The sequence below is a fragment of the Alosa alosa genome, chromosome 6 (genome assembly GCF_017589495.1).
Source record: "Alosa alosa isolate M-15738 ecotype Scorff River chromosome 6, AALO_Geno_1.1, whole genome shotgun sequence".
NCBI classification, from domain to species: Eukaryota; Metazoa; Chordata; class Actinopteri; order Clupeiformes; family Clupeidae; genus Alosa; species Alosa alosa.
The window spans coordinates 2,307,177-2,332,545 of NC_063194.1; the positions used below are offsets into that span (position 1 = coordinate 2,307,177).

Here is a 25,369-nt window from a genome sequence, read left to right on the forward strand (position 1 = left end):
TGTAGTGATGTTCCTTCCACTTGCAAATAATGGCTCCAATACTGCTTGCTGGATGATTCTGAAGTTTTGAAGTGCATCTGTAACCAGTTCCATTAATATGTTTGGCAACAATAAGGTTGCAAAGATCTTGGGAGAGCTCTTTGCTTTTACCCATCATGAAATGTTACTTGTGTGACACCTTGCTAACAAAAAACCTTTTTATAGCCCACCAGTATGTACTAACCCAGCTTATATCAATTTGCACAGATAGGAGGGATAATTTCTCTAACTATTTATAGATTCCAGTTTGTTCTTTGCCATTCCTTGCGTTTGTGTACTGCTTTTTCTTAGCGTGTTCAATACTTTTTCCCTGTGCCATTCCACTTTTTTACTCATAACACTACTTTTACATAATTTGACATAATTTCACTGCATTTCTTACTTCCAGTAACGATATGCATGTGACAATAAACTTCCTTGTATCCTTTTAGACATTAATGTTTGGATTTTTATATATGTGTGGATTACCTAAGTTAATACTAATGTCCGGTGAACATTTCATGCGAATAGCCTCACTGGAAGTATACTTACTGAAAAAAATGTTGACGTGTTCAATACTTATTTTCCCCGCTGTATACCCTGTACACACTCTCTCTATTTCTCTGTCTCTCGCGCAGGTGCACACGTACATTTACAGGTATTCATCTGGACGCGTTTATCCAAAGTGACTTACATCAAAAGAATAACATTTCAGCTACAGAGCTACAGCTACAGCAATAGAATTTAAGCTACAGTGCAGAGGAGACTATATTTAAGCTACATTTAAGCTACAGTGCAGAGGAGCCTGTATTTAAGCTACATTTAAGCTACAGTGCAGAGGAGACTATAGCTAGGAATTACACAAACATGCAGACAAGTACAACCTCCCACACTACCGACACTCTCACTCGCACACACAAACTGTCCAAACAGCGCACCTGAGAGTGTTTCCCCAGGTGCCTTTGTCTTAGTGTAAACATAGACACCTGTGCTGAAGTGTGTGCGTGCGTGTGTGTGTGTGTGCTTGCGTGCTTGCTCTCTGTGTACACACACCAAAAATGTACACATGCACAGGCTTGAGTCGAGGCACTGGCCTATGCTTACACAGAAATAAGCACTTAGTGATGGCCGCTTCATTAGAAATGTCTCATGCTTCTTCTCTCTTTCTTACACTTTCCTTCTCTCTCTCTCTCTCTCTCTCTCTCTCTCTCTCTCTCTCTCTCTCTCTCTCTCTCTCTCAGTTTTGAATCTGACCCTAATTGACCTCCCGGGGATGACGAAGGTTGCAGTGGGAGACCAGCCTGTGGACATTGAATTCCAGATCAGGGAAATGCTGATGCAGTTCATCACCAAGGAGAGCTGCCTCATCCTGGCCGTCACGCCCGCCAACCAGGACCTGGCCAACTCGGACGCACTCAAGATAGCCAAGGAGGTGGACCCACAGGGTAGGACCCCGTAGGGAGAGGGACGAGGCTGCCGCCAGCCAGTCCCCACACGCCTGCCAATTAGTTAGATAGCTGTCATGAGTACATGTACAAAAGCACTCATTACGAAAGAAATGTCTTTACCCAAACTAAGATATCATGGAATCTGCTCTTGCATGTCTCGTGCGGAGCACATGGTGTTTGAAAGGCGTTGGCAAAATTGAAAATTGATCCAATAAATACAGCATGCTGTGTAAATGGTCTATAGGGCTGTAACTAACAATCATTTTCAGAGTTGATTAATCTGACGATTATCTTAATAGTAAGGTGCAATATCATCAGAGATATTTTAATATTATACCAAAGTGCAGTATTATCATACAGAAAGGATCAAGTTATTTTCTCTAACTTTTTCAGCAGTGTAATGCCAAATGATTTGCGAGCCCTGTTGGTTTGTAAGGACAGCACCCTATACATTCTGCCTGATGGCAGCACCTCATATGCCTGGAATGACACAAATCGATTATCGAAATAGTTAGCAATTAATTTAAAAGTCAACAACTAATCGATTAATCATTGTAGTGTAGAGATAATACACATACTTACATTCACACATGTAAATAAATACATTACTAATACTATACCAGGTATATATTTTGTATGCTTAATGAGTGTGCACTCATTTCTACTAACACTCCTTATGTTGATCCTGTCTGCTGTGTATATTTTGAGCACTGGACAAAAGTCTTAATATACATTATGATTGCTACTGTATGTATATTCACACAGGCAAATGTTGTGCTTATGATAGTAAATGCATCTTGTATGTACTGGATGTGATGCAGATGACAATCCTAGCAAGTGCATAGTCATTTCCACCATAAGTGTGTCCAGTTGTGGGAGGGATGAGGAGTGAGAGCTGATTGTATTGACCTGTTCCCCAGGGCTTCGCACTATTGGCGTCATTACCAAACTGGATCTGATGGACGAAGGGACAGACGCCAGAGATATCCTGGAAAACAAACTGCTGCCTCTGCGCAGGGGTATGGACACTCCCTCACACGCTCACACACACACACACACACACACACACATGTTTATGCATACACACACACACACACACACACACCTATGTGCCCACACACCCAGAGACGGCATAGTTCTGCCCAAAACTCACCCTGTGTATGTTTGTGTGTGTGTGTGTGTTTGCATGCCACAGGCTACATTGGGGTGGTGAACCGCAGTCAGAAGGACATTGATGGTAGAAAGGACATCAAAGTTGCACTGGCGGCTGAGAGGAAGTTCTTCCTGTCGCACCCGAGCTACAGACACATGGCTGAGCGCATGGGCACCCCACACCTGCAGAAGACCCTCAACCAGGTGTGCTGCCTCCTGCTGGATTCATACTCAGTCCACAGGAGGAGGAGGCTTTTTATAGTCTTTTGTCCACCAACACTAAAATATTAGCCATTTGTTTTTTTTAGCACAACGGATCAAAATTAGCATGCACAGCTAACTCTGGTTTATTTACAGCATTTTGCCTGTCAATCAATGAGCATTGTCCCTATCAAATAAACAAATTAAATAAATTAAGATAAAATGACTTGTCTCCACCAGCAATTGACCAACCACATCCGTGACACGCTGCCTGGCCTACGTAGCAAGCTGCAGTCTCAGCTCCTCTCCCTAGAGAAGGAGGTGGAGGAGTTCAAGAACTTCAGGCCGGACGACCCCACCCGCAAGACTAAGGCTCTCCTCCAGTGAGTAGACTACGCCCTGAAATGGACGCTGCCATTAATCTTATTGATCCAATCAATTTCAGTATTGACTTCCAATGATTATAAAAAACAACATAATCAAAATATAATGATCATTTTGCTGTATTCCATTTTGTAATAATGCTTTCATTTTGTCTTGAGTTACTGTATATCCAACGCACCCCTTGAGTTTACAGTGGTAACTGTTGTGTACGTGATCTTTTTTTGCCTTTAGTTTGTATTTGTTTTAAAGTTGAATTATATTTATTATATAGAATAATAGCATAATATACTATATCTACTGTGATCTTTTTCAAGTTTAAAAAATGGATGAAATCATTAAATAGTGCTAAATAAGCGGGATCTCAATATGGAACAAAATAATCAGGCCTGATTTTCTCCATGATTGAACTAGTGTGACTGAGGGAGGGGAGCTACTTGTTCCTGAGGGTTTTTTTTCTCAGAAGTCACATGATGTAGTTCTGAGGAGGTCTTCGGACTGGGAGGTGTGTTTGGCGAGTAAGGGCATCTCGGGGGTTGAAGGCGTGCCATATATATCACAACATAGTTGAACATCACCTGGACTCTCATGGAGCGCCATTCGACCTTGCCGTTGCAGGATGGTGCAGCAGTTCGGAGTGGACTTTGAGAAGCGTATTGAGGGCTCCGGGGACCAGGTGGACACTAAGGAGCTATCGGGGGGAGCCAAGATCAACCGCATCTTTCACGAGCGCTTCCCCTTTGAGCTGGTCAAGGTAATGCGTCCATCTTACCCTCTGGATTGGTTAAGGACCAGATTGGCGTGCGTGTGCGTGTGTGTGTCAGGGAACGTTATCATCAGGCTTGGAATTTCACCATTCTGGGGGCAAGGCCACTTGGCCTTCAGTTGGGCATATTTGGTGGGGGGCACAAAGGCCACATGTCAGGGCACCAAGGCCAAAGTTAACTATACAGTAGTAGGCTATAAAAAAATTATCAAAGTTTTATTTAGCCTATTCACTGCAGTAGACCTGCATCATTGTATGAAACATTACAAAAACATGAAACATGACATTACATATAACTGTAAATCATCTGATAAAAACAGATATCTAGGCTATATATAAAATGTATTTTATATTTGGCCTGCTATGAAATCATGTATTGAACAATTTAAATTTAAGCACAGCTCAGCTTTAAGAAACTCAAATAGTCTAGATGCATGCTTAGCATTTTGTGATCATTAAGGCTACTTTCACAAACTCTTAGTCAGTTGTCCTGATTTACCAATATCTAGGCGAAATTTGTAACATTTATTTTGTATTTGGCCCGTTATGAAATCATGTGGAACAATTTAAACACATTGTAAAACTTAAAGCCCAAATTTGGAGACATCCATGCATGTCGAAATTTACTGCAAATTCAAAACTGGATTACTCTGGAACGTGTAACTGTACAGGGGACTGCTTTACACTTTTGTGTTCGGTAAGGTCTGCTGTTTATTCTGATATGTGGTTTGTCATGTGTTAAAAGAAGGGTTTGTGAAGTATTCTACCGAGATGAATGGGTAGGGAGATCATGGATATAAAACCTTCAGTAGAATGTATTATTAAATTAAATTATATTATTTACTTTTCTCGCGAACCGCTCAACACAGCAATTATCGGCTAACATCGTTTAAAAGCTGAGAAAAAGCTCTTTCATGTGATACTTGTGATGTCTGTGTGATGAATAGGCTGGTTCGCGAAAGTAGTTCAACTGAGAAGAATGGGTGAATTTGGGCCTTTCTTGCTGTCACTTTCTCTACCGCGTAAAGACTAAATTAATTTGCTTGTGAATACTAAGATTATTTTGACAGGCCACAGGCTAAATAAAAATCGCTATTAGTAGGACACAAAGCAGAATATTGAAAGAAGGGCACCAAGGCCACCGTGGCCTGTAAACCCATGATTTTCAAAGGGGCTTCCACGGCCAAAGCAAGGCTACGACGTACACGGCCGCCGGGTAGCATATGAAATTCCTACCCTGGTTATCATGATTGGGGGCAAAGTCGTGGAATATCAAGGAATTTTGTTGTAGCAGTTTAAAAATTACTTGCCAAAATACATATATAAATAAACATGTATACCAATACAAATATTTCCACTCACAATTGGTGTATATCTGGTCATTAGCTTTACTGCTTGCTTGAGTTGTTGTGGTTAGCCCAACTTTGGTTATTCAATGCTCATGTATTTCTCTTCTGCTCTAAAAAAAAGTCCAAGATACTTGAGCACTAGGACGCGGCTGCTCTGAAATCTTTGGTCTGTATATTGTACCATTCATTATGAGTCATGGAAATTCAGTTTTTTTTGTTAGGGAAAAGTCATGGAATTTTACATTTGACTTAGAGTGGGAACCCTGTGTTTTCTGCGTGTGTGTGTGTGTGTGTGTGTGTGTGTGTGTGTGTGTGTGTGTGTGTGTGTGTGTGTGTGTGGTTTCTCTGAGACCATGACTCACGCCGTGTCCTTTCCGTTCCCCTTCTCAGATTGTGTTTGACGAGAAGGAACTGAGGAAGGAGATCAGCCACGCCATCAAGAACGTCCACGGCGTCAGGCAAGTCTGGCCAGAGCCCAGCTCCCCGTCTCCCCCTCTAACTTAACGCCCAGCGCAGCAAAGAGGAGGGACACCCGTAGAGAGGCACACTCATCCTTTCATCATGCCATCACTGCGCTCACCCCCCCCCCCCCCCCCCCCCTCTGTTCCCTCTGCCCCCCCCTGGACATGCTGGACATGCCATTGATATGTCTTAGAACCCTCTGTCCCCATCGTTCAGTCTCTGGATATGTTTAGAGTAGTGCTTTTATGTGGAGATCTTAACATGTGTATTCCCTTCTCCCCCATCACGCCCTCTCTCTCTCTCTCTCTCTTGCTCTCTATCTTGCTCTCTATCTTGCTCTCTATCTTGCTCATTTTGCCACCTGACTGTTTTTCTTACTTATTTCTGTCTCTCCCAACACACTCTCTTTTTTCTTTCTTTCTTTCTCTCTCACTCACTCTCTCCTCTCCCTCTCTCACTCTCTCTCTCCTCTCCCTCTCTCTCTCTCTCGCTCGTTTGCTGGTTTCCTTCTTACCTCTTCCTCTCTCTCCCAACACAACTGTGCAAACCTCTCCCCATGTGTACATGTGTTTGGAATGTGTCCTCATCTATTTTAACGAAACGCTATCAAATTGCTTGTCTCTCTTTCTCTCTTCGTCTCTGCTTTGTCTGTCTGTCTGTCTGTCTCTCACTGGGTCCTCATGTCTTCTGTCTGCCTGTCACTCTGCCTCTGTCTCCCTGTCTGGCTTGTCTGTCTGTCTGTCTGTCTTTCCGTCTGTCTGTCTGTCTCCTCTTGTGCGTTCTCAGAACGGGCCTGTTCACTCCAGACCTGGCGTTCGAAGCCATCGTGAAAAAGCAGATCGTTAAGGTGAAAGAGCCCTGTGTCAAATGTATCGATCTGGTCATTCAGGAGCTCATCAACACAGTCAGGGATTGCACCGGCAAGGTACAGCAGGGGGCGGTGGTCTGCCAATCCACCCCCCCCCCCACCCCCTATGCCTGGCCACAGGGAGCCTCCAACCAGTCTGTGAGGGGTGATTCACACTGCCGTGAAGTCCACCATAGTAGTGTTTAGTCTGGGAGAGAGTTAAGGGTAGATGATCTGGGATGGAGATGGTGTGTGTGGGGGGGGGTTATGGGTGTGTATGTGTGTGTGGGGGGTGGGGGGCGATTAAGGGTGGGTAAGGTTGGCATGTGTGGGTGACTGTGGCAGTGTGATCCCCCTCTCCCAGGCTCTGCGGGCTCCTCTGCTTGTCGTGGTGTGTTTGGGGTGTTGTGGCCGTCTCGTGGATGTGCAGGGATGAGGCTCAGGGACGCACGTCTCCCAATGCGTCTCAGCTGAACATCTCTGGGTGGCGGTTCAAGGGACAAGCTGCCGGAGAAACCTCACCACACATCTCTCCCTCACCACACATCTCTCCCGCACCACACATCTCTCCCGCACCACACATCTCTCCCTCTGCCTTGAAGCATACCTCTCGTCTTAGATTACTGGCAGCAGCCACTAGTGAGATTTGTCGGATGTGTTTCCAGGGAAGTGTTGTTTAGAGCGATATGGATGTGTGGTACCGGTGGTTTGTCCCACGTTTGAACCACTTTTTCTATTTAGTCTTGGTGTAGACTTTAGATAATTGACTAACCAAACTAAGTTTCTTCTTGTTTTTCTCTCCCTGTCTCTTGGCCCTCTCTCTTTCCCTTGTCCTCTTTGCCCTGTCCTCTTTCTCTTTCTCTCTCTCCCTCTCTCTCTCTGTTTCTTCTCTTTGTCCACCTCCTCTGGTGCCCTCTCTTGATTGTAACCCCTCCTACCTCATGGTGCCTCAGAACGGGGCTGTTCACCCCCGACCTGGCCTTCGAGGCCATCGTCAAAAAGCAGATCCGCAAACTGACCGCGCCCAGTCTGAAATGCGTGGACCTGGTGGTGTCTGAGCTCACCACGCTCGTCAGGAGGAGCGCAGAGAAGGTAACCGGCAGCGGGCCGGCGCCGGCCCGGCACAAACCAAGGCTGTGGAAGAAAGATCGCTGGAAAAGCAACAAGATCTTGCAGCCTTGGGGTGGATGCTATTCCCCCTGTACCCACCACCCCCATTTCTCCCGCAATCGCCTCCACCTTCCCCTCCTCTGTCAACACACTGCTCCCTCACACCAATCAGTAGAGGCATTCATGAAGGCTGTCATTGCCAGAGCCCTCTGTCACTCTCCATGATTGCGTTTCGCTTTCAGGCCTGGCGTGTGAATATATCCGCTCTCATAACCCCAATCCCCACCACAACCACCACCACCACCACCAGCGTGCCGCCAATCTCATGCAAATCGCTTTGCCAAATTGAGGAGCGTCCCTCATAATCTCTGCACCATCTCAGCGCTGCCATCTGGCTCCTGGCCTCTCAGAATGATTCTTTTATTTATTCATATCCAAATCCCCCAATCCCATCACCCCCCCCGCGCCTGTCTCGAAACAACATACACTCGGTTTGGTGGTAAAAGATTTCTCCTCCCAGCTCTGACCTCTAGCAGGTGGCTGACCTTCTTGTGTCTGTTCAGCTACAGGGAAATCGCAAAGGCCAAGGTCCAAGAGAAGCAGAACCGTGTTTACCACCTCAGGCTCTCTATGGAGCCCTCAGGTGTTACCATAGCAACAGGGTTAATGTGTGCTCCACATGGACGAAGGAGGAACTACACTTTCCTCTCTCGTCTTTTATTACCAAACTCTTCATGTTCTGTCCACTTTATTATTCCATTTCTCTCAATTTCTCTCAACTAACCTCTGAGCACAGAGAAAAAGTGATAGGAAGCACCATCGCCCACACATGACCATCTGCTCCATTCATTTTGAATTCCTTTTGGACCCCAATCAGTAGCATGAGCAGTCACGCACCTTTTAAAGCCTTGTGTTCCAAACCAACAGGAACATGCAAATCATTCCCTCATGTTGAGATGTGGTCATTCTCAGTGTAGTCATGTGGTCATCTGTGTGGTCATGGTGTATTCCTTGCTGCTTTGGAAAGTGTGTGTGTGTGTGTGTGTGTGTATATATAAGTGAGCACTGCTTTGTGTGAAAGAGTAAATCAATGTGTTTGGATTTAATCATCCACTCCACTTACCACCCCAGATTTTATCCTGTTAAAGTTCTCTTAGTTGTGTGTGCATGGATGATCACATGACGTGAGTTTGTGCGTGTGTGTGTGTGTGTGTGTGTGTGTGTGTGTGTGTGTGTGTGTGTGTGTGAATGTGCTGTTCATCTATGACCTATGATAAGTGTGAGTTGCGCTGCAGTGATGTGTGGTTGGCTCCACAGCTCGGCTCTTACCCCAGACTGCGAGAGGAGACTGAGAGGATTGTTACCACCCACGTCAGGGACCGAGAGAGCAAGACCAAGGACCAGGTGAGGCTGCGGCTCGTTTCAGAACACACCCAGGCCATTTCATACCATTTCACCAGCTCTATTCATTTGGCTATGCTGTTATGACAAATGACTCACAGAGACAGGAAGTCTTCCCTTTACTGTCATGTCATTTGAGAGGTGTGTTATGAGGATGCTCCAAATGTTTCAGTGTGTTAGATTGTGGTTCATGGTGTCACTCTCATGATGTCTGTCTGTCTGTCTGTCTGTCTTTCTTTCTTTCTTTCTTTCTTTCTCTCTCTCTCTCTCTCTTTCTCTCTGGTTGTAGGTTCTTCTGCTTATTGACATCGAGCTGTCATACATCAACACCAACCACGAGGACTTCATAGGCTTTGCTAAGTATGGATTTTCTCGGCACAGTCTTCTTCACCTTGGATTCCTAATCCTTCCATTTGCACCCAAAGCCTTTCCCTGATAGAAGTGTGTGTGTGTGTGTGTGTGAGAAAGAGAGCGAGTGAGTGTGTGTATGTGTCTGTCTGTGCGTCCGGGTGCATTAAGGAATGTCCTTTAACCTCCCGCTGCTTGTATTGAAATGTTCTGAGAAACTCACCTTGAGGATAAAGAGCTTAACATATGGAAGAGCCACAATGACCCAGCGTGGCATTGCTCTTGGAACTCTGAGGTCGTCCAGAATTCCATTCCACAAGCCTGACAATCATTTCAAGTGGTTTGTTTGGTTTGGGCTTGATTTGGTTTGACGTTTGGTTGTTTTGACAGACATATTCATTTAACACCCATTAGTGCTATCGCACCCCTCCTGCTGTGATGCTGGACGATGAACCGGGTTGGAGTTTTACTGTGGCTAATTCTGAGCCGCTTTGTGGTCAGCAGAGGCAGACGGTCCTAACGCTTGCACCAGGAGAACTCATTGCATGGTGTTCGTACCCCCATTGTTAGAGAGCGAAAGCTTTTGATGAGTTGCTGCACGAGGTTGCCCCACCCTAAAGGAGAGGTCTTCTGTTGAGTATGACACCTTGTTTCTGACTGGAGTGACACCGCTCTACATCGTCTAAGTGCCTGACTGGTTTCCCCTCTCCCCCCCCAAATGCACTCTGCATCCCCGGGTCAGCTTGCCTCTAGAGGGACATGAGCATGGGTGCAGTGTGTGTTGCTGGCGCAGTGTGTTTTTGTTTTTTTGTTTAACGGTTCTCGTGAACGTCACTTTCAGCCTTGACTTCCGAAGGCTGGACGACGGTGGCTCTCCAGGGTTCACCAACAACAGGTGCGCTCCCAGGTCCACCCCCCACCCCATACCCCCACACACCTGGGTTGCAGTGCCCTCCCCTCCTCACGCAGAACTTTACTTGGGTTCAGAGCAGCCATTCTTTCCCAAGTCACCCACCCAGCTTCTAGAGTCCCCTGACTCTTGATGGGTATAAGTTTAGACGCAGCTAAATGTACATTGTTGTTCTTAGACGTGCGTTTTAGACATTGATGAGGTAGTGGTGAGTATGAACATGCTTGTTGACCACTACCTTACCCCTGTCTCATCTTTCTGTCTTGTCTTTCTGTCTTGTCTTTCTGTCTGTCTGTCTGTATCTGGTTTGAAACGTGTCTCTCTCTCAACAGCGCACAGCAGAGGAACACCCATGCAAACAAGAAGAGGGCCATTCCTAACCAGGTACGGGCTTCCTGTCTCGTCACTCTGACCCCAAATGACTCCCCTCAGAAGTCCTCATCATAAGCAGTCAGATTCTGACCTCTCCCCTTAATAATGACCCCCCCACCACATCTATAACCTCTCCTTCTGATTCCAAGAAATCAACAGTACTGATCACATACTAGAATTTCCTGAAGACCTCCAGTTGAATGCCCAAACTACCACTCTGTGAATGTTATATTTTGGTTGCATATCCTGTGTCTTCCTGTTTCCTGATCAATATGATGACTGTACCTGTATGTGGTGGAATCTGTCAAATGTCCCAGCTCACCCTGCACAGCCACCCAGTCTCGCTGTTCCAGAATGCTCCATATCTCAGCGAGCAACTCTGAACCCAGAGAGTCTCCCTAATTCCATTTTAGGGTGGGCAAAGTAATCAGTACATACCTCCCCTCCTACCCCTGCTGCCCTCCCTTCCCTCTTTGCATTTAAGGAATGAAGCATCTCCTAACTAGCACTGCTTGTGTTAATTGTTTGTTTGCACCTGGACACTCAACAGGCATGATTCTCTGCAGCACGGAAAACAAATAATCACAGTGTTATTGTTTTTCCACTCTTTGTCATGTTGTTTGTCATGTTCTAATGAACGTATGCTGTTGTTTGCTATAATTCAGAATATGCATGGACGCGGTTGCCATTAATGAAGTTGCCAATTGTATTGAACTGGTTTGTTCAACTTCAAGTGAATCTAATCTAATTGCACGTAACTATTCTCTCTTTCTCTCTGTCTCTTTCTGTCCCTCTGTCATTCTCCATCTCCATCTCTTTTACTCACCCAATCGGGTTCTCTCCATCATCTGTCTTCTCTTTCACATCCTTCTTGTTCCCTCCATCATACTTTTCCTTGTCTTTCTCCATCCTTACCTCTCTCTCTCTCTCTCTCTCTCTCTCTCTCTCTGTCATTCTGCATTTTCTTTTTACTGTAATCTGCTCTGCCATCCCTCCCCCTACCTCTGACCCCCTCCCCCCACCGCACTGCAGGGTGAAATATTGGTAAGTACCCCACAAACCCCATACCTCTACACCCAGTTAGAGTTGACCAGTAGGGGGCGCCCCTCGCAGGAGAGCCGAGGCCATAACAAGGTAGCCGTCTGGTGTTCCTCGAGGAGACCAATGCTGGGGTCCTGGTCCCTCTCCCACCTCCCTCCCCCATGGGAGAGGCGCTAGGAGAGGCCACTAGGCTGATGAGGTGTTTCTCTCTCCCACAGCAAGGTGGCTTCGGTGAGGCCGAAACGGAAAAGGTACAACCGCCCCGGTGGTACTAAAAGATCAAACGCAGACAAATGTCAATCCGCTAACATATCGATATATTATTTTTATGGTCTCACTGTCACCAGTAATCGGTGACGTTGTAAATTTCCAACCCACTGTATGTGCGCCCAATAATCGGTGTGCACATTAACAAACACAAGTAATTTATGTAATTGTGCACATTGTAAACATCTGCACCATCACTAACAGAGCAAGTGTCCGCTTCTCACTGCATGCTCATTGGCTACCAGGACATGGGTATTATGTGTGGAGCTGTGGTTTGTGTGTGGAAGCGCCCAAGGCCTCGGCGCTCCTGTGGCAATGGCAGCCCCCCTCTGCGACTCTCGACTGCGGTGTGGGGGAAACCGAGTTTGCCTTGGGGAGACTCGGCTGTAGCATCGCCGCCGCGAATGGAGTGGGAGGGAGGGAAAGGGGATGAACCAATGAGGTGCTATAGACTCACTCGCATATGATCCAATCAGACACTCTGAACTGAAGTCATTACTACACTTGCTCGCACATGAACCAATCAGATGCTGCAAACAGAAGTCATTATGACACACGCTTACACATGGACCAGTCAGAAGCTGCAAACAGAGGTCATCACTACAGTCACTCACACATGAACCAATCAGATGCTACAAACAGAGGTCATCACTACAGTCACTCACACATGAACCAATCAGATGCTGCAAACAGAAGTCATTACTACAAACACTCAATCTTGTATTTATAGAAGTGTCATGTCTGTGTTGGTTTGTGGTCTTGGAGACATTTCCTTTCTTCACACCCACATATCTTCATTCCTCAATCACATGGTTTCATTTTAAATTTACTATTGATGTGACATTTCTGATCCTTATTTTATTGAGGGTTCTAACCATCCAAAGGAATAGATAATCCCAAAAATGAAAATTCTCTCATTGCATGCTCAATCTCACGCCAGCAGAACTCCATATTTAAGTTTCTTTTTCTGTGGAACACAAGACGAGTTAGACCAGACTATGTTACCATGCTACTACAGAGTGGAAGTGAAGTGAATGTATTTAATTCCTCCGGGTCATATTCTGACACTTCTGGTCGTATCTCATTTTGTGGTGCACTGAACAACAAACTCCTGGCATGTGAAATTGAGAATATTTCATTTTTTTTTCCCCCGGGTAAATAAGGGCTATAAGTGTGGGCTGTGGAGTGTGTGTGGGTGTGTGGGAGACCGAGACAAAGGTGAGAACACAGGAGATAGGTGCCGATTCCTTCAAATTAATGCTGCGGCCTAATTATCAGCCAAGGAAATCAGACGCAGACAGTCATTGCCCTTTTGGGATGGGTGGGCCCCTCTGAAAATCTCATTAAACCCTCCAATTATAGTCTTTCTCTTTCACCCGCTTGAATATCTGAAGGTAATTGAACTGACAGATCAGATCTTCTGAACAGTGATTTGAGTTTACTGAGTAGTGACTTACAAACGGAATTGTCAAGTGGCTGTTAGACTACAAGACTTTGATGGAAAAATGTTTTTTTTGAGCATGTTTTTCTTCATTGAGTGTCAATTAGTAATTAGAATTTTGACTTTTGTGTTTAACTTTAGACATGTTCTCTTTGGGTTGCCAAAGATGAATGGTTTTGATTTGAGTTCAACTATTGTCCTTACCCTTTCCTTACCCTGAGAATCAAGATGGAAGAGCTATAAGCGTTCAGCAAAATGTTAATACAAGATTAAAATGTTGAATAACTACACATGCTAGAAAAAGCCTCTATGTCAGTCAGAGTTGGCTGGTCCAACATGGCTGCCTTATTAAGCTGAATGAAGAAATGAATGGACTGTCTCCACAGTTTGGTTCTGTTCTTTCTTTGTTTGTCTCACTCTTTCTTTGTATAAACATTTCCTCTAACTATATTAAAACATACTCCTGTAGCACTAAATGGCGGTGTCCGACGCCAGGCACGGTTGGATAAGGGATGTGAAAGGCTGCTCCCCACCAAGGCAAACTAGATGTCTAGCTCCTCTGTCTTAACCCCTCTGATTGTTTCTGTTGGCCTGCTCCTCTCACACACTAATGAAGGTCTTACAGCCTCCCTCCAGTATGCTTGGCAGCGTCCGGGGGTTGGGGGAAGGAGGAGCAAGAGAGCACTGGCACACGTTTACAAAGAAAGCCTCTAACGTCACAACATGAATGTGGGAGACCACATCTGTGCAGTGGTTAACTTTTTCTTTTTTTTTCAATGTCATGGGGCCGCCATCTTGCATACCTGCATGAGATCCATGAGCCTCTGCAGTTTGATGGAAAACATTCCAAATTGGAAAACATTCCAGATTGGGAAACATTCTAGATTTCTCTACAGTGCTCTGTTGCCCGCCACTTCCCTTTCTCCCCTCTTTTCAGTGTGTCTGTGTGTGTGTCTGTGTGTGTGTCTGTGTGTGTGTCTGTGTGTGTGTGTGTCTGTGTGTCTCTTTCACACTCCTCTCAGACGCTTCTTTATCCCCTCATTCCCCTCTTCCTCTCTCCCTCAGTGAATCTCTTGTCCACACACTGTGTACGTACTGAGTGTACGTCAGTGTCCAGTTAACCCCACTAACCCAGCTTGTTTTTTGTCTAGCTCTGTTCCATAGGCTAGTGAGCCCTCTACTGACCCGTCAGTTTGACCCCTAACATACCACAGCTGACCTTTGAACTAACCTCTTCCAGCCATTTGGTCCAGATGGCATTCGCTTTACCCCATCCCACCAATGTGCGGTGAGGGTAGGGAGAGAGAAAAGAAAAGCCTCAGCCTCTCCTCTCTGCATCACTCCTCCCTCTCCCTCTCTCTCTTTCCCAGACACGATCTCTGTAGGCTTCTGGAAGTGTTCAGCACCCTTAACTATTTTAATGAGCTTGTGAGTGTTGTAGTTGGTCCTGTAAAGCCAACACAAAAGATCAGGTCTGCTCTTTTTTATGGTCTCCAATCATTTGCTTGGTATGTCTTTGAACCGTGGGCCAGCCTCACAACTCTGCTGTTTTGGTTGTTGTTGCTTTTGCTGTGAGTGCTGTGGACATCAAGAGGTATTTTTGACATTTTGTTTCATCTAGTGAATAAGGACCACATATAGACTCAATCTGGTTGGAGACTTTTATTTTGTTTGACTGAAGTAGTATTATAGCAGTGGTCATTGCTTGGTAAGTATTACTCCCTGGGTTCCCCGTTTGTCAGCCGGGGGGGAGATTGTCCTGTTGAAACTGAGGCTCATGAGTTTCTCTCGGTCCCTCCTGCACACCCCCCCACTCCCCCTGATCTTCCCCACAGGTGATCCGGAAAGGCTGGCTCACCATCAACATCAGCATCATGAAAGGAGGCTCCAAGGAATACTGGTTTGTCCTGACCGCAGAGTCGCTCTCCTGGTACAAAGACGAGGAGGTGAGCCTGCTCTCGGTTTTCTAACCACTCCTCCTTGTTTCTTCTCCCATATGAATAGCTGTCTTTCTCACTCGTCACTCTCTCACTTTCTCTGTTTCACTCGGCCCTCCTCTGCCTGTAAGTCTGAAATATCTCATCACATGACTAATCATATTGGTATCATTCAAGTTCGGTTCAACTTTATTTGCAGAGCCCAGAGCCTGAACTCCTAGAACAAGCACACATTAATAACAGATTTTAGATTTAAGATTTTTATTTTACACATCTGATCCAGCCGTAGACTTTGTTTCTCTGCAATCCTCTCTGAGTGATTTGAGAGCGAGCGGGAGAGTGTTTGTGTGTGTGTCCCAGCCCAGCCTAACCAATGTGCGGACTACTGTTCAGCCATAGAGTAATGAACAGGTAGTCTGAACACTGGGCAGGCGAGGGGGAGGGAGAGCCCAGGGGGTTTGGCAGGTTGGCCTGGCCTCTGGTCAGTGCCCTAGAGACGGCATAGAGAGGGGGGGAGAGAGTAAACACACTACGCAACCCAACACTGATAAAGTTACAACACACACACAAAATGAAAGGGTAGACAAATACACACACACACACACACACACACACACACACACACACACACACACACACATATATGCATACAGAAACACATTCTTATAGCTGCAGCGGCCAACGTGCAGCAAGAAAATTATGGAGAAATGACCTCATGCTAGGAAATGGAAAAGTCCCTTGCTCTGTGGTTACCACTCACGTCTGTCTTTCAGGAGGTCTGGAGCCTCCCTAAAATGCTTAAAGTGACTTGTGCACACAAAACGTGTGCACTAACCCAACATCTTTATAAAGTTTGACTGACTTATGACTTTCCCCAGTTGCGTTTGATGTCAACCACATGTGTTCCTTGTTAGATGCATTTTTTTTTTTCTACTCTTCATAAAAGAGAAGTGTTATGTAGCTTCCTTAATACCGCATATAATTTCTCGTCTAAATGTTTAAGATTCCATCATCTTAGTGTGCCAGTTGCATGTGTGTGCAGTGTAAAAACAGACTTTAACCCTTAAAGGTGTACCGTCACACCGGTGTGACGGGAATGTTGGAAAATGAACGTTAATTGAATTCAACATAGAATTGTAGAACCTTGAATTGTTGCGGAACGGAATCTAATGTTAGAATGTTCAAAAACCCACACAGTGTCCAGTGCACTTACCCCCAGTGTCCCGCCGAAGCTGTGTGGGCCAGCAAAGTCCATTTCCAGAGCAAAACCCCAGGAGCGCAACAGAAGAGTCCTCAACTGTACTGAGCAAAAAAAGTAATATATATATTTATATTAACGCTTCAAGCGAGAGTCTTTGCATAGCTTTTAGGACTGCTGCTTTTCGGTGCGCCTTTGCGAACAGTTCTCTTCTGAGAGAGTTGAGGGAGAGAAAGAGGGAGGACGGTCAGTGGTGGAAGCTAACTGACGTGGCAGGCGCGCTGAAACGTTCCAGCCGGGATCCGACTTTGGAATTTGCAGGAAATCGTACTGGGTTACTAGGGGGGGTTGGGATATGTGTGAGGGAGCTAGTGTGTGTGTGTGTGTGTGTGTGTGTGTGTGGTGTGAGTGTGTCTGTTTGGGGCGGCAGTGGGGGGGTGGTGGTGTTTCTGTGAGTGATGTAACTGCTGGGACTGGAGCTCTGTTCTCTGTGTTTGTGCGGACATAAATGCTTCCAGATGTTTCTTCTCAGCAGTGGAGGCGGCTGGCAGTGCCCCCACCCTGCAGCACAAGCATGCTCCTCCTCTCCTCATCCTCTTGTCTAGCACATCCATATGGTGGGCTACAGACAGACACCCTCCTCCTCCTCCTCCTCCTCCTCCTCCTCCTTCTTTCCCTTCTTCTTCTTCCCCCTCCATAAAAAAGTCACAGGAAATACAATTCTTACCCTGTGACTAGAGAAGCAGAAAGTGCTGACTCTGCTGATTTCTTTCTTTCTTTCTGTCTTTTTTTTATTTGAACATGTTTGGCTGTAGTAGTTTGTGGTTGTAGTCTCATGTGAATGTTCTCTGTGGGTTTTGGGGAAAATTTGCCAACTACTTTGGATCAAGCTCTGGGTCATTTGTCTTGTCTTCAGTGGAGAAAACCCTCTTATGAGTCTGTTTCAAAAGCTGAACACGACTGTTAACCCTACCTAACGTCTCTATGGAAATCCAAGCACGCACACTAAATAAAACCTGAATAACTTTTGGTGTTGCCAGACTTTATCTAGTCAACTCCATCTTTATAGCAACATGTAGCCACTATGGAAGCCCTTGGTTTGATTACATTTTCATCCGGGCTACAGGGCAGTCTAGGGGGAGTGGCTAAACGCACAATGGAAAGAAGAAGCTGTGATTTAAAAACCTGCCAAAATTACAGTGTCCTCTAACGTCTCGCTAGACTTTTTTTTTTTTTTTTTTTTTGATCAAAACCAGTTTCATAAGTTTCATGTCTTTAAGTCTGATTGAGAAATTCTTTTAAACCTGAGCGGAAAGGTTAATGCCTGTCCTCAGTGACAGTCGTGTCTGCTCCCTGCTGGGTTTGGCAGAGGTTTGATTGACACAGTAGATCCATTAAAACGGGTCCTGACAGCAGAGATCTTACAAGTACAGGCTATGATGTACTCCGCTTTCAGTGTTTTTCAGTTAGCGATGCACTTAAAGATGCACATTATTGTGTCATTCAGTACAAACCTCAAAAGAAATGTGAAATGTGTTCTAGACTAGACTAGTCCTCTTAAAGGTCAGTTTAGGTGACACATTGGAGCTCTAGGCTTTCATTGTCCAGCGCCAGAGACATATTGTCAAATAGAACAGCCATTAGTTTCTCTAACCACTTGGACATTAGCGTTACATCTCACCACAAAACGAAAGAAAACAGACAACACACAGTGACCAGGGTAGCACACAATAGAACTCGAACTCCAGTAGAGTATTTGTGCAGTTCTAATTTTTTTGATGTATGTCACAAGCTCCACGACACGCTAGCAAGCACAGATTTGGTCTCTAACATCATATGAAGAGATTGGTTCCAAAAACACTATATTTCCATTTTTAAAAACATTAAAAAGTCATGTCATTTACCATAATTGTGTATTTCAGGTAATATCAATACAATTGCAATTGTGTTGTTTTGAGTAAAGATAAATCAAACAACAATACCCTATCACAGTTCTACTGAAATTACTTGGAAAACAAAATGTAAAGAAATGATTTATGAAAATTCATTCAAATGGAGGATAAAGCCTTTTTGAACCGAACTCTTCATATATTGTTGCGTGACACTTGTCACCTGAACTATTAATGGGCCTTAAGTCTGAACCGTCAGTGGTTCTGGACCAGCACACTCAACCCTTCCTCTGTTCTGGACCAGCACACTCAACCCTTCCTCTGTTCTGGACCAGCACACTCAACCCTTCCTCTGTTCCTCTCTTCTTTCCTCCGCGTACAGGAGAAGGAGAAGAAGTACATGCTGCCTCTGGACAACCTGAAAATACGGGACGTGGAGAAAGGCTTCATGTCCACTAAGCACATTTTTGCTATCTTCAATACTGAGCAAAGGTCAGTCATGTGGGAGTGTTTGTGTGTGCGTGCGTGCAAGTGTGCATGTGGGTGTGTGTGAGTGAGTGAACCTGTGTGTCCAGGGCAGTGCCTTGCTAGGTTATACAGCACGTGCCACTGTGGTTCCGCGTAGAGACCTATTTCCACTGTTCTCCCAGGAACGTGTACAAGGACCTGCGCCAGGTCGAGCTGGCCTGCGACTCCCAGGAGGACGTGGACAGCTGGAAGGCCTCGTTCCTCAGGGCAGGCGTCTACCCAGAAAAGGATCAGGTGTGTGAATGACACACACACACACACACACACACACACACACACACACACACACACACACACACACTCACCTGAGACCTAGAGAAGGATCAGGTGCGTGTGTGAATGAAACATCCATAAATCCAAATCATGCAGGCAGTGGAACCACACACACACACACACACACACACACACACACACACACACACACACACACACACACACACACACCTGGGAGGAGGATCAGGTCACAGGTGTGTGTTTATGTTCATGCTCATCTACACATGGAGGAACTTGACATTAACAGATCAATCCTACAACCTCATCAATGTCAAAACTGTTCAAAGACAAGAGTGTGCTAAATGAAACATCCACAAATCCAAATCATCACACTCACACTCACACACAGACACTTTTCACAGTCTAAACCAATTTCATTCACTTGGCACTGGTGCAGTAGTCAGGCTATAAAAGCTCTCTGTGAAATTCCCAGAGTAAATCAGTTACTCAGTTTCCATTTTGGGTCAGTCTGGTTCCGAGTCCAGCTGTGTCCTGCTTTGCGTACCATTAGTCCAACTGTTAGAGCAACCTGCCCACAACAAACTTTTTTTTTTTTTTTTTTTTTTTTTTTTTTTTCAGAAAAAGTCGAGCACCTTGTGATAAAATTGTGCTGCTGTGAATGAAAGTGTCACCAGGCTTGGATGAAAATGTCTGATAAATGTTAAAATGCTTACATGTTAATAGCTTAAATGTTATTCTAGTTCTGTACGACGCTTTGGATAAAGGCGTCTGCCAAATGAATACATGTAATTGTAAACGGAAGCTGAAAAGGTGTAGGTATAAACATAAACTTAATGCAAACGCACCTGTAGGTGGACCAGGAGGATTCTGGCCCGACCGAGTCCTTCTCCATGGACCCGCAGCTGGAGCGGCAGGTGGAGACGATCAGGAACCTGGTGGACTCCTACATCGGCATCGTCAACAAGACCGTCCGCGACCTCATCCCCAAAGCCATCATGTACCTCATGATCAACAGTGTGAGTGGACAGATTGCCCGGGACATGGGTGGAGTAGGGAGGAATGGGTCTCTTGGGTCTCTCTTTGCTTGCGGATTCCAAACACATTACCAGAATGGCCTGGGGGTGTTGTAAAGGATATTAGTATTAGTAATATTTTTTGGCTTCCTTTGTGTGTAAGGTTGAGATGGGTACTGAACCAAGATTCTATAGTTGTTTCTGAAACTTTTGATGAATTCATTGATCAAAAGTGATTGATTGAGATTTGTTCTCTCTCTCTCTCTCTCTCTCTCTCTCTCTCTCTCTCTATTCCTCCTCCTCCTCATTCTCCTCCCCTGGCATCTGTCCTCCCTCAGACTAAGGAGTTCATCCACTGCGAGCTGCTCTCCTACCTGTACAGTTCGGGCGACCAGAACAGCCTGATGGAGGAGTCAGCAGACCAGGCCCAGCGGCGTGACGACATGTTGCGCATGTACCACTCCCTCAAGGAGGCGCTCAAGATCATCGGCGACATCAGCACCACCACCATCACCGTGCCCCTTCCCCCGCCCGTCGACAGTGGCTGGATAAGCCCCAGGTGAGGGAAGAGGGGCCGAGCTCCCACCCAGGGCCGTCTCTAGACCCATTGTACTGGGGCACATGGCCCCCGTAATCAACTGCTGTACCCCAGTAATTTCATTATACTGGACTGTGCCCCAGTAGAGTGTTTGGGTCTAGTGACACCCACCCCACCAATGTGTAGTCACTGTCCAGCTCTTTACCCTTTGAAACTTCTGTAGAGCAATGATGGCAATGTTGCAATCACTGCAATCCAATGACTATCGATTCCTATGTTTCGAAATATGAAGATGTTCTACACGTTGTTGTTTTTACTCATGGTTTAGGAATTTAAAAAGTCATTTTGCACATTCGAGGGACTATTTCCCTATCATTTTGTCTTAATTTCCATCAGTCATTTTGTCAGTATTTTGTATAAACTGTAAACATTTATTTACTAACTACAGATATTTATTCTGAATCTATTAACAGTGTTAATGAATGGCTACCTTTTGTCACTGTATGTAGATTGTTTGGTGATGCCATGTTTGTTTGAACACCATTTGGTATTCCTTTCTTTATCCTCCTTCCTTCCCTCTCTCTCTTTCTCTCTCTCACTCACTCCCTCTCCCTCTTTCTGCGTTCCCAGCCCCACACCTCCACCCACCAGTCGACTGGCCGTGGCTGCCCACCACCCCAACAGGCCCCCAGCGGTGCGTGGTCCGACCCCGGGGCCCCCTACCCTGATGCCTACCCCGGCTCCCCCCATCCCCTCTCGCCCCGGCCCGCCCATCAACGCCTTCAGCAACAACAGCGCCCAGGACCCATTCAGCGCCCCTCCTCAGATACCCTCACGGCCCGCTCGCGTGCCCCCTGGGGTGCCCAGGTAAGACCCCAACCCCCCCCCCACCTCCGCTGTGCCAGCTTCAGAGAGGGGCGCGGACATGCCTGCCAGGTGTGCTGTGGCGCCCCGTCACGCTGTCTTTGCAGTGCCACACACGCTCCATCACCCATCTGCCCACATGCTAGCCTATGGCTCTCATTTGCCCCCAGTGGTGGCATTGCTGTGGGTGTGGAGCTCGGCGTGCCCTTGTGCAGGGTTGCAGTGCGTTTTGCAGGCATCAGATGCCGGTTCACTCTCACTCTTCATTCTCTGGCTGCTCGGCAGGCTCTCCTCACGGACACCTCTAGGCATTGTGACGCAGCGTGTGCATGTGCTCGCTTTCGCTTCCTGTCTTGCTCACTCCTCCCTCCTCTGTCTTTCGTTCTTCCTTTATCTTCAGTCTTTATTTGTCTGTTCATCCTTCTTTCGGTTTGTCTTTCTGTCTGTACTTCACTGTGTCTGATGGTGTGCCTGCTGCTTCTGTGTTCAATATTCACTCTCTCTCTCACTCCTCATTTTGCAAGCGGGCCTGTCCTTATGTTTCTCTCTCTCTCTCTCTCTCTCTCTTCCTCTGTTCTCTCCCCCTGCAGCCGAAGACCCCCGGGCGCCCCCCATCGGCCCACCATAATCCGCCCGGCCGAGCCCTCCCTGCTCGACTAGGCCCAGGCCTGGAGCCGGAGCAGGGGGGCCAGCCTGGGCCCTGCAGCCCCAGCCGGAGAGCGGGCCGTGAGCTCCCAAAAAATATGCGTGCTTGTGTTTTTTTTTTTTTTTTTTTTTTTTATCTTGCTTGATACATCCAGCTTGACGAGTAGACCTAATGTTGTAGCCCACCCCTGTTCTCCCAGTATAGGAAAGCTGCTAATCCATCCTACTCATTCAAATCTAGGGGAAAGAGAGAAAGATACAGAGAGAGAGAGGGAGAAAGAGAGGGAGAAGATCAGTCAGTGATCAATAAATGAAAGAGGAAAAGCACAGGGTCTGCATGTTAACGGAGAACAGGTTGTTTGGGTTACTCTGAGTAACAAGCTGATGTGTTTGTGATGCTCATGAATGCTGTGGACTTCATTCTGAATTGAGACGCTTTCTCTTTTTTGTTTTTGGCAAATGTGTTTAATGCTATGTATGCGTGTGCGTGTTCAGGGAGTGTGCCACAAGGGGGCACTCTCTCTGAACCTCCTGAAAGAGTTGAAAGACCTTGGCATCATTTTGAAGTGAGGTGTTTTATTTTTTATTTTATTTTTTTATTTTAAATAGGGAACTCGGCAGGCGCTTCTTCACTCTAATGCAGGCTACCCCCTCACTCTCCCTGTAAAATAACCGCCCCCGAGCCCAACCTTTAAACCTCATCTGTGTGTATTGTACAAACTCATCCTGTGGTTCCTTTCTATAGGTTTTCTATAATCTGAAATAGGCTGCCATTGCTGTTTATTGTCGCTGATGTATTAGGGGTGGCTTTTAGAGTGCTCTTTGAGTGCAGGGAGACGTAATTACTTAGTCTAGTTTTGACCAACGACCAACCTTTTAAGCTCTTCAGAGACTGGCCTCCATGCTGCATTCATTAAACTTTGGGCAACACTTCATAATAACAAGATTAAGTTTCTTTAGTGAATTACACATTCATGAGTTTATATGGTGTCATTATCTAATGATGAACATGTGGGAAATATGTACATGATTAGTTAACATTCTAAAATAAAATTATTCTTATTACTCTTGTTATAAATAGTATGGTTTATAATGTAATGGCATTATGTTCAAAAAATATTTCATTATTTTAAGCATTAAACTTGATGGGTTTTGAAGCACTGAAGCTGAATTATTTGATAATTAAAGATCTGTGAACAAATTACAATGTTACTTAAGTACCATCAAACACAGTTTTGAATATTTGCTCATCAATGCTCAGCATTTCAGCATTACTGCAAGTTCAGCATTACTGCAGGTGTCACCTAAAGTCCTGTTTGGTGAATATTTTGCTGGGTGTTATACTATCTGAAATAGTTTGGCATATTTTTTGTTGGATGCATTGAAAACTGAATGGCCCATATAATTCCGTAGAGAGCACTTAATCCATTTAGGAGTTGGTCCATACCTGATTGGAGACTTAATGTGTGTGGTTGGGTGGATGCCTGTGATCCGGACCATGTAAGGCATGCATGGAGAAATAGTAATAAGATTTTGGGGTCTCTAACTTTTGGTCTTTTCAATTGATCCCCACGTTTGTTTTTTCGGATTCTCGCAATTGTACAGTAGGCGACTTATCTCCAAGAGTCGTCATTTTCCTAAATGAACTTCAGTCCACGTACAGTAGGCCGTGCAAAAGATGAGTCATTGAGGAAGTCGTTCTGTAGCCACCCTTATGTTTTAATATTCTAGGTGTGATTACTAATAGAGACACTAACACAACTGTTAATGGGTGACTAGGGAACTGGGGAAACCACAGACCGCAATGTGGAAAGGTATTATTTATCTCTTGGGCATTTGTGATTAATGTTTTAGATGTGGTGAATTGAGCTGAGTTTTTTTTTTTTCCCTTCCATCCTTGTTGAGGGAAGAAGACAATGGTTTTTCTTAGAATAACTCCCCAGGATCTCTCCAGAACTGTTTGATGCACAAACCAACAGTTTGTTTTGCAGAATTCTTGGGTGATGTGGAGAAACCTGGGGAGAGAGAGCCTGAACAGCACTGATGACCTGTTTCCGTTTTGGTCTTCTTTTATGAATATATTGTTGTTGCATTATATTTTGGCGGGTGATTTCTATTCGATGCCTTCAGGGAGTGCAGGGTGTTAACATGGCTAACCGCTAAACAACGTGGCATAGCACAATCGGGCCTGCTACACACGTGTTGTCGCCCACGTTGATGCCTGATCTTTCACGACGCTCGTTTTGGAGTGGAGTCTTTAGCCTTATTTGACCGCAGAAAAAAAATAAATCTGTTTCGGCGTCTCCGTGTTCCATGGCGCCGTTGCCAGGCGGCCACACACCCACCCACCCGCCGTCTCCGACGCAACACCTCCTGCACTCGGTGCATTCGGCTGTGGTTGTGACTCAGCCAGCCGCTGTCTGTGTCCACCTCTGCTCTGCTTCCCGTCTCTCTGCTTCCGAACCTCCCTCCTCCTCTCGTCCTCCATGCGCTGTTAGGTGTGGAGGATGGAGGGGGAGGATGGAGGGTTGAGGCAGAGGATGGGAGACGAGAGAAATGGAGAACCCAATAGGTTGTTCTTCAATTTTGTATTCTATTGACACTACAAATCCTTGTTTAAGTGCCTCTGTAGCGATTAATGGACTTCCAAATAAACGGTCTCAGAACTGAAGCTCACTATCCTGGTTTGTCCTTGTGTCTGGTGTGGTTCCCTTCACTTCTCTGTCTTTCCTGGCTTTTGACAGAGCTGTTCTCTCTTGCATGCCACTTTCACTCTCTCCTCTGCCCCATTCGGTTGAACATGTCTGGCTAAGGGAATGGCAAACTGCTGTGGACGCGCTAGTCTTGGCATTTGGTCCAGTAGGCCTCTGCTGGTGTTCCTTCAGGTCTCTCCTAATACCTTGAATGACCCTGTCTGTTTTCCTTCCACAGATGCTTTTACTGTACACTTCATACAGTTATGGGGTAAACATTCATACTTCCAAAGTAGAAAGTAAAAGAAATGGTGCA

General features: G+C 45.7%; 1 protein-coding gene across 6 annotated transcripts in view; it reads left to right on the forward strand.

The window, feature by feature from the left end:
* Window positions 1-25,031, forward strand: part of dnm2a (dynamin 2a) — a 34,661-nt gene extending 9,630 nt beyond the window's left edge. The window contains exons 4-22 of one of the 6 annotated variants that reach the window (XM_048246905.1): window positions 1,260-1,463; window positions 2,387-2,485; window positions 2,662-2,822; window positions 3,060-3,202; window positions 3,819-3,954; window positions 5,706-5,773; window positions 6,564-6,702; window positions 9,052-9,138; window positions 9,425-9,495; window positions 10,325-10,378; window positions 10,726-10,777; window positions 11,798-11,809; window positions 15,350-15,460; window positions 18,921-19,030; window positions 19,189-19,300; window positions 20,152-20,316; window positions 20,652-20,872; window positions 21,482-21,718; window positions 22,306-25,031. In XM_048246905.1, coding sequence (XP_048102862.1) covers window positions 1,260-1,463; window positions 2,387-2,485; window positions 2,662-2,822; window positions 3,060-3,202; window positions 3,819-3,954; window positions 5,706-5,773; window positions 6,564-6,702; window positions 9,052-9,138; window positions 9,425-9,495; window positions 10,325-10,378; window positions 10,726-10,777; window positions 11,798-11,809; window positions 15,350-15,460; window positions 18,921-19,030; window positions 19,189-19,300; window positions 20,152-20,316; window positions 20,652-20,872; window positions 21,482-21,718; window positions 22,306-22,375 — 2,252 coding nt within the window. In that variant the 3' untranslated portion in view covers window positions 22,376-25,031. Of the gene's footprint in view, window positions 1-1,259; window positions 1,464-2,386; window positions 2,486-2,661; window positions 2,823-3,059; window positions 3,203-3,818; window positions 3,955-5,705; window positions 5,774-6,563; window positions 6,703-7,577; window positions 7,717-9,051; window positions 9,139-9,424; window positions 9,496-10,324; window positions 10,379-10,725; window positions 10,778-11,797; window positions 11,810-15,349; window positions 15,461-18,920; window positions 19,031-19,188; window positions 19,301-20,151; window positions 20,317-20,651; window positions 20,873-21,481; window positions 21,723-22,305 lie in introns of those variants that run through there. The other 5 variants (XM_048246907.1, XM_048246906.1, XM_048246909.1 and 2 more) reach the window with 5 other exon arrangements.
* The last annotated feature ends 338 nt before the right edge of the window (window positions 25,032-25,369 follow it).